The 11,739-nt window shown below is 49.7% G+C and overlaps 1 protein-coding gene across 1 annotated transcript in view; it reads right to left on the bottom strand.

Annotated features, from left to right (window-relative positions):
- Positions 1-43: 43 nt before the first annotated feature.
- herc1 (HECT and RLD domain containing E3 ubiquitin protein ligase family member 1) overlaps positions 44-11,739 on the bottom strand; it is a 54,499-nt gene continuing 42,803 nt past the window's right edge. The window contains exons 55-77 of the mRNA XM_080458690.1: positions 11,453-11,583; positions 11,111-11,328; positions 10,905-11,025; positions 10,431-10,577; positions 10,256-10,357; positions 9,999-10,172; positions 9,539-9,838; positions 8,564-8,755; positions 8,109-8,247; positions 7,595-7,776; positions 7,357-7,512; positions 6,836-6,958; positions 6,656-6,758; positions 6,398-6,567; positions 6,161-6,299; positions 5,878-6,047; positions 5,612-5,781; positions 4,958-5,123; positions 3,187-3,263; positions 2,849-3,101; positions 2,307-2,459; positions 1,893-2,198; positions 44-637 (exon numbers count right to left, since the gene is read on the bottom strand). Coding sequence (XP_080314816.1) covers positions 452-637; positions 1,893-2,198; positions 2,307-2,459; positions 2,849-3,101; positions 3,187-3,263; positions 4,958-5,123; positions 5,612-5,781; positions 5,878-6,047; positions 6,161-6,299; positions 6,398-6,567; positions 6,656-6,758; positions 6,836-6,958; positions 7,357-7,512; positions 7,595-7,776; positions 8,109-8,247; positions 8,564-8,755; positions 9,539-9,838; positions 9,999-10,172; positions 10,256-10,357; positions 10,431-10,577; positions 10,905-11,025; positions 11,111-11,328; positions 11,453-11,583 — 3,878 coding nt within the window. The 3' untranslated portion in view covers positions 44-451. The remainder of the gene's footprint in view (positions 638-1,892; positions 2,199-2,306; positions 2,460-2,848; positions 3,102-3,186; positions 3,264-4,957; positions 5,124-5,611; positions 5,782-5,877; positions 6,048-6,160; positions 6,300-6,397; positions 6,568-6,655; positions 6,759-6,835; positions 6,959-7,356; positions 7,513-7,594; positions 7,777-8,108; positions 8,248-8,563; positions 8,756-9,538; positions 9,839-9,998; positions 10,173-10,255; positions 10,358-10,430; positions 10,578-10,904; positions 11,026-11,110; positions 11,329-11,452; positions 11,584-11,739) is intronic.

Raw genomic sequence — 11,739 nt, 5'->3', positions numbered from 1 at the left:
AAGGACTCCGCTCTCTTTTCTTACCAGTGAAGACAAACACATTTAAAGTTATGCAGCATTTATTGTTTTTTGTAGGTTTTTTTTTTTTTTTTTTCCTTTCACTTGTTTGCTTTGGGAAACTCTGCACCGGCAATGAAAACAATAAATATGATATTATGCAAAACATGGTCCTAATGAAGCATTTTACACAATGTACAAGGTGGTTGGCGTGGCCTGCTGCGTGAATCCTGGTCTATACACACGTCCAAACAGAAAGCAGACCTCCATGCACAAACCCTGACGATGGGAGTAAAAGAAGAGAAAAAAACACTAAATGTGGGAATAAAAACCACCAGAAATGAAGCTTTGTGCTGTTGGACTTAAAATCGATGTAAAAAGAGGCCGAAGCGCGGCTCTGAGTGTGAGCGTGAGTGTGAGTGTGTGTGTGAGTGTGTGTGTGTGTGTGTGTGTATCAGTAGTCCGTGTCGGAGCCTTCGGCGTTGTCCACGTTGCGTGACAGCATGTAGTTGTCCATGTCGATGGAGCGGCAGTTGTTGATGGCGTAGCGGAGTCGCTCGGCCATGACGGCCTGGCTGGAGTACGGAGGCAGACGCAGCTGGAAGAAGCAGGTCTGAGACGTGGGGAGGCTGTCGTACGGCTGCAACACACGAGGAGAAACACCCGTCAGACACCCGACGACACTGAAACCTCCCGACTGCAACACCAAACCTCCGAGACTGTGTTTCCATGGCGACCAAAACCAGTGAAAGCACAAGACTCGTGTGGCGTTTTGGGTCCGTTTAGATGACGACGGTGGCTGGAGTCACTCGAAGGACAACTTTCTGAAATCGACTCCCAAAGTGGCGCAACAAGCACATTGTTCTCTCTGCGACTGTGTGTGTGTGTGTGTGTGTGTGTGTGTGTGTGTGTGTGTGTGTGTGTGTGTGTGTGTGTGTGTGTGTGTGGTTTCATTATAAAAACAACTGCACCAACTCATGGCTCAACATGCCTCCGACATCGTTTCAGAATGTTGCCGTGGAAACGTTAAACTTCTCTGAAACAGAAAGTGAACGGGCCTCAGAAGCTCCTTCATTTAGTTAAAAAAACAGCAGAAGTCGTCTCAAACTTCAGGAAAATAATCTGCGGATTAGATTTTAAATTAAAAACACGTTCACATTCTGAACACGCAGAAATGTTTGTTTACATTTGGTCTCCAGACATCAGGAATGTTGCGTTAAATGAGCAAACGTCTCCTTACACGATTAAAGTGACAGGAGGAGAGCTCCGTTTTTAAAATATCAGTACTCACTACTTTCTCAGCATTCGATGGTGAAATCTAACGAGTTGATGCAACGTGAAAGTAAAGTCTGTTCAGAAATACACTCAGTTTACAGTAAAGAGTTTAAAATCCCGACTGTAAAGTTCCTTGAACTGGATTCTTAAACCCAGATGTTACAGAACTGAACTGGTTTCCATTTTAAGTTTCACACTGGTTTTTGAAACACAGTTTGTATTTCAGTGTCTTGCTCATGGACACTTTGATGTGTGGACGGGGAATTGTTCCGTTTTCAAAACTATTTTAGTTTGAACTATTTTAAAATTCAGTTTTCATCTGAAAGATTCAGACTTTGTTTGTGGTTCGTGTTCAAACTTTGATTGTAAGTCAGTTTTCAAAGTCGAATCTGGTTTCTGATCTGTTTGTTTATACTGGGAATGCAGTGATAAACACCAAGTATGAGTATCGCTACCAGTGAATCACTACTTTAAAGAGATTTGAAGTTTTTAAGGTTTTGAAGAGTTCTGGAGTGAATCAAATCTCTTTTAGACTCTCCACACTGACTTTTGTCCCTGGACATTGTGAAACGGCCTCTCAGACCCGGTGAAGACCTTTGCGGGGTTCTGTATGGACTCACCCGGTCCACCTTCATGATCTGGAACCTCTGCGAGATGTCGGCTGTGTTGGCGGGGAGCCGCGAGCGTCCGGACACGAAGCGCATGAAGAGGACCCGCTCCTCGTTGGAGAACTCGTCCAGCGTCTGCCAGAACCACTGGACCAGCGCGTGCTGCTCGTCCACCTCGCGGTACCGGACCACCTTCTTCAGAACGTCGCAGCAGATCTCCGGCATCCCGCAGACCATCTGCTCCAGCTGCCGGGCCGTCAGCAGCGACAGCAGGGGAACCGGGACGATCCACGACATGCCTTCACGCACCGCTGCCACCTGGACGGGCGAGAGAGAGGGTGGGTGAGAAAGTGTGTGTGTGTGTGTGTGTGTGTGTGTGTGTGTGTGTGTGTGTGTGTGTGTGTGTGTGTGTGTGTGTGTACGTACCTGGCGGTCGATCTCGTGCAGTCGGTACTCGATGGCTCGCTCCACGTACTCCTTCCTGTTGGAGAAGGTCAGCGGGATGCTGTTCCCTCCGGGGATGATAGGAACCATCTTACCGTCTGCGCTCTGCCCGACAAACGAATCCAGAGGAATCATCTGGAACGACGACAAGGAAAACGATGAGCCCGGTGGCTTTCTGAACAAGCAACTCATCTCAAACGGATCTGGACAGGAAGAGCTCTGATCCACCAGCACGTCACGGGAGGACACGCCCACTCTTAACAACGCCACTGATTTCAGCGTTTCCACCATTTCCATGGAAACGGACATAGTGATGCAAACGTGAAACCTGCAATGCATTTCCACCTGAGACGGGTTCCTACGCTCCTCACCTGTGGAACAAACGTCCTGCTGTCACACCGTTTATCTAGCGTGTCGAAACGTTTATCCTCAAACCTTCCATAAAGTTAACGACGACCTCTTGAACTCTCTCTGATGTAACCCGGAGAAGTTTGAACGCGGGATGATGTGGGGCAGCTCCTCACCTCATGGAAATTATCCTCGGTGATGCCGCTGTCTTCAATGTGAAGAATGCTTTTGAGCGTCTGCACGTAGAGCAGGTCCACCTCCTCCAGGTCCTCCAGGAGCAGAGGGATGCAGCACAGCTGCTTCCACACCAGCGGGGCCAGGTGCAGGTCCAGGGGCTTCTTGGTTCTGATGGCCACGCCCATCAGGATGCCCAGGAACTTGAACTGGAGCATGTGCTCGTCCAGGCAGGCGGAGGGGTTCAGGAGGAACCTGGGGGGAAAGGGGGGGGGGGGGTCTTAACCTTCTCACATTAGAACCATGATGGACTCCTGGTGGAGATCTCATGAATCCTCACCTGTCTCTGTTGTAGCCGACCTCGGCACTGGCGTTAGGGGACGGGATGAGGAGGTCGACCACCCCGGTCTCCAACTCCTACACACACACACACACACACACACACACACACACACACACACACACACACACACACACACACACACACACACACACACACACACACACACACACACACACACACACACACACACACACACACACACACACACACACACACAGGTCACACAGAGGATCCAGCTGGAGAGGCGAGTGCGCCTCCTGCTGGCCACACAGAGGAACAGCAGGTTTTTGGGCCTCATTTATAAAGGTTGCTGACACACAACACGGATCCTGAAAGATGCGTATGCCACTTCCCACGCAAAGTTTGTGATTAAAAAAAAAATTAAAAATTACTTTGCGGGAGAATGTACGCAAACTTTGGACCTTGCTCAGCACATTTTGGAGACGGGGGGGAAACTGGCGGCGCAGATAGTGACACGGTGAATTGAAACCAGATTCATCTCATACATTTAACGTCTTCACATATGAGACTTATTGATCCATGTAATCATAAGCAGCCAAGCTGCAGTGGTATAGATGTTTCTTTAGTGAGATGTTACTACTGAAGCAGCAGCTCCATCTTCATTCTGTATGTCAGACTTACAGAGTGGTGGGTGGCACTGATTGATTATCAATTGTGACAATATATGTAACAATTAGTCTAATTTCTTAGTAAGCATATAAATAGGGCAGTGACAGCCGTGCGTAAAGCTGCACTGCGGAGGCGTTGGCACCGCCATGCGCTCGGGACACACCAGTGCTTGAGACAGACCTCTTCGTCACTGCCGCCAACTCTAGTGAGCCTTTTCTCAAGTCCCTGTTTAGATATTTAACTGTACATTTAATATAGAGATAAAACTGTACTTTATCATTCTCTTCGCCGCCAAATCTGTCTCCTTGCCTCTCCGACACTCTGTCATACACGCTGTCCCAACGATGGGGGGCTATTTTGGTGTCGAGCGGTGTGGATTCGGAGGTTCCCTGGCCCCCACGACGGCGCCATGCCACTCTCCTCTGGCCTCCACCTTCAGATTAGACAACTTCTCTGCACTCACTGATTTAGCGTCAAATTGATCCGCAGGCTGATTGAGATGCAAACATATTCATGGGAGATGTGTTGGGATGTGTGTACGCACGGTTTTACAGATCTGAATATTTGTTTGGCGCATGCCATTTTCAGCTATTGGGCGCACATACATTTTTAGTATGGATCCGAGGCCCCTGGACACGAGACCTCCTAATAATCCCTGATATATTCATAGCACGCATCCTGATATGTTTCATTTGAAAACAAAAAGCAGGCAGATAAAAACGAACATATAATCTCTCCACAATCACATGAAGCAACACGTGAACCTGCACCAGCCACGCTGCTGCTGCTGCCGCCTGCGAGTGTGACCTGTTGAAGGTCTCATCAGCAGAATGAAACATCTGCTTCACTTCACTTATTGATGCTTTAAAGGCTTCAGGAAGTTTCTGGAAGAGTCTGAATCCACGGTGCAGGGACAATGCTAGATGCTAACCTCCAGAATCCTGCAGGGAGCAAAGCGCCTCTCACTCCAGCAGACTGCACGACAGCTTGTGTCACGAGTTCAATAACAAAATATAATCTGCGGTGATTCTTCAGAGTAGAATCAGTTGTAAAAGTTGTGCTCGGACAGAATATAATCTAGTTTAATCCCGGGATCTTCCTTTCAGGAAGCGTGCATGCTGGGAGAAGCTCAGCCCACCTGACACATCTCAGTGATGGTGTCGTCGAAGACGCCACCAGCATCGTCGGCGCCCTCTCCCACCAGCTTGACCTTCCAGGCTCTGGACGGCAGCCGCAGGTCGGAGGCATTCAGCTTCACCACCTGCCGAGCGATCTGCACGAAGATCGGTTTACACTTCCGGCCCCTGGAGGGAGGGGAGGAGGGGGGGGGAGGAGGGAGAGGGAGAGAGAGAGAACTTATATTTTTATACAAGTGTAGACTTATAAACATGTATACTATACATTTATAGTACAGTTTAAAAATGTAATTCAATACACTTCATATGATAATAAATGATTTTAGATCAGTGTGTTGAATAAATAATGTCCTAAACTGAGTCATTGAAGACTTTATCAGATTTATGTGACGGTAATGAAGACGTGGAAAGTAGAAGTTGCAGATCGTAGATTTAAACTTCTGAGTTTTTTCCTGATAAGATCTTCTGAAAGTCTTAAAAAGACAAAAAAAAAACTGAAAAAATTACTGTTAAGACCATGCGCGCCCCCACACACACCCACACCCACCCACCCACCCACCCACCCACACACCCACACACCCACACACCACACACACACACACACACACACACACACACACACACACACACACACACACACACACACACACACACACCGGGTGGAGATCCGCTTCACGGTGATCTGGGGTCCGTAGTTTTTGCCCTGCACCATGGTCTTCCCTATGGATCGCACCATGGGCAGCGTGTAGACCCGGGGGGCCAACAGGGGCCTCAGCTGGCCCTGAACGATCCCCCAGGTCCCGGCATTGTAGTGCGACGTGCAGCTCTGCAGGACAAAATGAAAACTCATAACTCCGTCCTCCACACACAAACACAGGGTTCATACATGGTAACTTGTGTGGAAACAGACTTGTGTGTGTACCTGGTTGTTGGGGCTGAGGTTGAGGAGCCTCCACGAGGAGTACATGAGGTCAGAGAAGTGGTAGAGGAGGCGCAGACGAGCCCTCACCGCCTCCATGCTGACCTCCTTCAGCCCGCTGTACTGGGGAGGAACGGCCAGAGGGAGGCCCAGCTGGAGAGGAACCGAGGAGCCTGAGGAGGAGCAGGAGGAGGTTCACGGTCACAAAGAGCCGCAATGCATGCTGGGTATCTGTGTGTGTGTGTGTGTGTGTGTGTGTGTGTGTGTGTGTGTGTGTGGTTCTCACCTGGAGCACGTGGCGGCACACACGGAGCCGTCCAGGCGGCGCTGTGGCAGCGTCCAGCTGAGATCTGGTGGATGTTCTTCCCCTGAAGCACCGACACCAGAGTGGGCTCACGGACATGGTTAGTGTGTCCCAGACCCAGCTGAAACACATACACACACAGATCAACACACACTTACTTAGGATGTGCATATAAACAGTTTGTGTGTGTGCACGTGCGTGCGTGTTTTCAGAGGTCACCTGTCCCTCAGAGTTGCTCCCCCAGGTGTAGACGTCTCCAGTGGACGACAGGACCAGAGTGTGCTCGGCTCCTACAGCCACATCCTGGATGTGGACCCCGGACAGAGCCGGGACCTGCTGGGGCCGGTTGTGGTTCCGGGCTCGTCCCTCTGGGAGTCCAATCAGCCGATCTGTGTGTCAGGGAATCAAACCATGAACAATAAACCACAAACGTCTGGTAAAGTTCGAGGATGGAGGTTCAGATCGATGAAGTCTCACCTTGGCCGAAGGTGAAAACCTTTCCGTCTTTGGTTAACGCCACGGAGAACTGCGTCCCACAGGCCACCTTCTGGATGCCCACCCCGCAGAGGACGTCCACCTTCTGTTGGACCAGAGACAAGAGGACGTCACACTCAGAGTCAGACCATCCGAGGCATAATGTGTCCTCGCTGCTCTTACCTGAGGGGACGACTTGGCTGTGGAGTTCCCCAGGCCCAGTTTACCGTAGTCTCCATCACCGAAGGCCCAGACCATCATCCCGTCAGCAGAGACCACCAGAGTGTGGTTCAGACCGCAGGCCACCTGAAGGGAAGATTACTCCAGATTAAAACCCACTCAATCCAACAGGGTTTCCACATATCCAAGGAAAGAGGAAGGAGGAGAAATCGCTAAAAGTTCAGAAAACAGTGACTATTTCTTTATTAGAAAACTCTCAGACCCCGTTTACACGTCAACCTTTCAAGTGAAAACGCATCGTTGCAGAAGAGTTTAGCGTTAAGGAAACGTTTTAAAACGTTTCCAGAGAAATGCTGAAAACAAGGGGTCGGCTCGAAACATGGAAATGGTTTGGAAACCTGTGTTTGATCGGAAACGCAGGTTTTCCAACAATGTTACAAACTATAAATCCCTGAAACGGTCCAAACCTCCGAATGAGTTCTGAAAAGTAATCAGATTACAGTCTGAGTGTTTCTGGTTCCGACCTGTCCCACTTGGTACCCCTCCAGAGCCGTAACCTTCTCCGGAAGCTTCTTGTTGGAGGTGTTTCCCAGTCCGAGCCGGCCGTAGTCTCCGTTCCCGAAGGAGAAGAGCTTCCCGTCTGCCGTCACTACGGCCGAGTGTTTGAACCCGCAGGACATCTGCAGGGGCAGAGAGAGCAGTGAGCCACTGAGCCACCGTACCACTGAGGGACGCAAGATCTCCGTCTGTCTCCGTACTGACCTGGACCACCTCCTCGCCCTGTAGCGCCTCGATCTGCCGCGGCCGCCGCTGCCGGTCGCTGTTCCCATGGCCCAGCTTCCCGTAGTCGCCGTCGCCCCAGCTGAAGACCTCGCCGCTCTCCGTCAGGGCCATGGAGTGACCGTCGCTGCCGCAGGATGTCACCAGCTGGGTTACGACGAAACCTGGTGGAGAAAACACCGAAGATCAATTCACTGTGGAGACCAGCGGGGGGCGACATACACACTAAATGAATCTGATGAAGACTTTGATTTAAACTGAGATTACAATGTGGTTATTTGTGAGCCTTTAATAATTATTCTTATATTAGCCTATATTGAAAACTGATCATACTGTAAAAAAGAATTGAATAGAAAAGGATTTTAAGGTATCATAAACACAAGCTATCTTGTTTTTATTATCCTTTGATTGAACCACATATACAATCTGTTCAAACACTTGTATCTGAAGGTGTTTCCAGGCCTGGAACAGTTTTTCCAGGCTGTCCACATGTTACCTTGCAGAGCCGAGATGACGGTGAGAACGTGCAGGTCGTCAGAGTTGCCCTGCCCCAGACGACCATAGCTTCCCTCCCCGCAGGCCAACACCGTCCCGTTAGGCTGGATGACGAAGGTGCAGTTCTGACCGCACACCACCTGGAAAACACACACACACACACACACACACACACACACACACACACACACACACACACACACACACACACACACACACACACACACACACACACACACACACACACACACACACACACACACACACACACACACACACACACACACACACACACACACACACACACACACACACACACTTTATCACTTCTGAACAGAAACATCAGCGGAAAATGACAAAGAAATCACTTGTACAATGTAACAGCAGCTCATGTGAGTGTGTGTGTGTGTGTGTGTGTGTGTGTGTGTGTGTGTGTGTGTGTGTGTGTGTGTGTACCTGCTGAGCCTGGGAGAAAGATGGCGCTGTGGTTGGTATCAGGATGTTTCGACCCGCCTCGGCCAGCTGCCCGTGTCTTCCTGCGCCCCACAGGAACACGTCACATTTACCACCGAGGTGCCAGTCCTCTGGTCTGGAGGTGGCCCAGGACATGATCTGTTCGTCCATCCCAGACGCCCATTTACTGTTGTCCTGCAGAATCAGAGCAGAGAAACACTTCATCACATGACCTTCATCTACCTTCAGCTTGTATCATTGCTCAGGAGTCTGTCACCTCTGGATACGGTTGAACGTCTGTTGGTTGACATTCCCGATATCTCTCCAGTATCTATCTGAGGCCCCGTTTTCACGACAACGATTTCAAAAGAAAACACCAAAGTCTGGAAGTGTTTTGGGTCATGTGTTTTGTCTGTTTACACGACAATGTAGCTCGGAGCCAATGAAAATATAAACTCTTTATCTCCACACAAATCAAGGAAACAACTTTTTGAAAAAGCTGCTACTGCGCTCCAAGATGAACAATAGATGGACAAAATGATTTTTGGTGCTTTAAGAACACTCAAAACACAACTTTTTGAAAAAAGTCCCGATCATGGAAATGGAGGGGAAAATGGCGCTTTTTTGAAACGCTGCTATTGGTAACGCGGACCGTGGTTGTGGTAAAACGGTTGTTCTGCACATGCTCAGTAGATGGAGAGTAACAATGTTTTCCTAGAGAGTGTCATGACTCCCAGTCCATATTCTCCTGGGACTTGGTAGTTGTATAGTTAACTGTCACTATATTAACAATCCAACGTCATCGTCTGTCTACCATTTCCTCATTTGTCTCATATGTACGTATCCATCTTTACAACGTCTATATCCAATTTCTACATCATCTTAAATCATCTATTTTCTCATTCTGATGTCTGAATGTTTCTATCTTTGATCATCTGTCTATCACTGTAACTCTTTGAGGGTCCGTGGTGGTCTCACCATGAGGAGAGACATCTCGTCTTTAGGAACCGGTTCCAGGTCCGGGACAGAGAAGGACTCGGGGAAGGTGGCTCCACGGGCCAGCGCCTCGGCCGCCTTCACTGTGGTGGAGAAGCAGTCAAGCCACGCCCACTCGCTGCCGCTCCACACGGCGGTGCCTGACTCGAGCGGGAGGTGCCGTAAGTGGGGGGGCACGGGGGGCCGGCAGATGAGCTGATCCAGGTGAAGGCCCACGGCCAGGGAGGCCAGGCACTGCATGTAGGGGCTGTGGATCAGCTGCTCTCCGCAGACCACATGAGGCTGCAGGAACAGAGAGACCAGTAGAGGACCCAGGTAGGAAGAAAAATACAGAAAGTCAAACTGCAGGAAGTTATAGGGAGTAATTAGTTACTTTGTGTTTGTAGTAACTATTAAAGTAACTCCAGTACTCTTCACAGCAGTAACAGGACTCATGTCCCACCTTCTCGTAGGCGTACTGCTCCTGCAGCATCACTGGCAGCCTCTCCAGGAACGCCCTCATGCAGGGCGCCATGTTGAGTCCCACCACGCCCTGCTTCTTCAGCGCCGTGCGGCACGTCGCCAGCACGTGATTGGACGACATGAACTCTTTGGAGCAGTTCACCACCAGCACGTCCTGGAGACCCGGAGCAGACGGATCAGAACCCAGAGGGGAACGCCTCCGAGGTCAAAGTCGTGGACCAAGAGTCAGATTCTTACCTTGGACCTGTTGGAGCAGACGGCCACGCCCACATCTGGGATCCACACCATGTTCTGGATCGCCCCTGACCCGGCTACCACGGTCTGCAGAACTGAGCCATCCTGAAGGAACCAGAACCAGAGAGAACTCAGCTGAAGCTCGCTGGCTCGCTCACTCACTCACTCACTCACTCACCCTTAGAGACCAGATGTTCATGAGTCCTCCCACTCCTCCAGAGACCAGGGACAGACCGTCGGGGCTGAAGGCCAGAGTCCTCACAGGAGTGATGTGCCCTTTCAGCTGGAAGACACACGAAGCACCATCTTCTGTCCACCGGGAGGACTGCAACACAAAGACAGAATATAAAACTGTGAGCAAAGCTTCAGAATCATTTTACTGCTGCAAGAGGAATCAACCAGGTTTATTCATTAATCACATGCTATTAATTTCAAAATTCTAAATTATGTAGTTAGCATGTCAGGCTACAAGTTGGTGCTGTTTGTTTTTGTAATGAAACCACACATACATACACACAGAAAACAATACGATGTAAATATTAACAGTGGAAGTAGACAGACTTTCATATGGACAGATAGAAAAGCTGGATTTTTACTACGAAGACAACTAGAACGCAACAGAAGTTTTGCGTTTCACTTTCACAGAAGTTACCTTCAGCCTGGCTTTGGCCTCGTTCTCCCACCAGCCCTCAGAGTTGGAGGAGCAAGACTGAGGGAAGCTGGAGACTTCCTGAGGGACGGTCCAGACAGACACCAGACCGTTCTGACAGCATCTGGAAACAAACAGGGTCACAAAGTAGTAACAAATGGAGAATTCCTTCAACCCTTAAACAATAGTTAGAAGTACTCTGATCCTACATGGCCAGCATGCTGAGCGGTTTGGGTCCTCGTCCCTGCAGGCTGCACCACGCCACGCCGTTCACCAGCGACGGATGTCTCAGGCTCTGCAGGCAGCGCCAGCCAGACCCGGACCTAGAGTCCGAGTCTGGACCGGACCACAGCTTCACTATCTCCTCTTTGGCACACGTCAACAGGATTTGACCGGTGGGACTCCACCGCATGCTGCTGATGGACTCCTGCAAGGAGAGAGAGCAAGCAAGAGCGAGAGAGAGAGTCTGTGATTCTGAAGATAATCTCAGCCACTGAGACCCAGTCTAGACCCGGTCAGGTCCAGAACCTTCGCAACTCTGGTGTTGTTACCTTGTGTGCGTCTATGACCACGATGGCTCCTTTTTCGAGAGGCTCTTTGGATCCGATCAGCAGCTTCCCGTCTGCGTATCCCACCGCGAAGGGTTTGTCCTCGCTGTACCAGGCGATGTGCATCACTGCCACTGAGACAGGAAACAAAGGAATGAGATACAAATACTCTCAATACTCTGTTACCATACGGCAGGTGTTGCTTCATGGACTTTCTAGATTTTATTTTCACATTTTAGTTTCATTAGTCATGTTGCAGTCATAATGTGAAAAAAGCAATACAAAGAAAC

Source organism: Lipophrys pholis (assembly GCF_963383615.2).
Source record: "Lipophrys pholis genome assembly, chromosome: 2".
NCBI lineage: Eukaryota > Metazoa > Chordata > Actinopteri > Blenniiformes > Blenniidae > Lipophrys > Lipophrys pholis.
The sequence above is the reverse complement of the archived record's forward strand: the minus strand, read 5'-3'. Positions and strand labels throughout refer to the sequence as shown.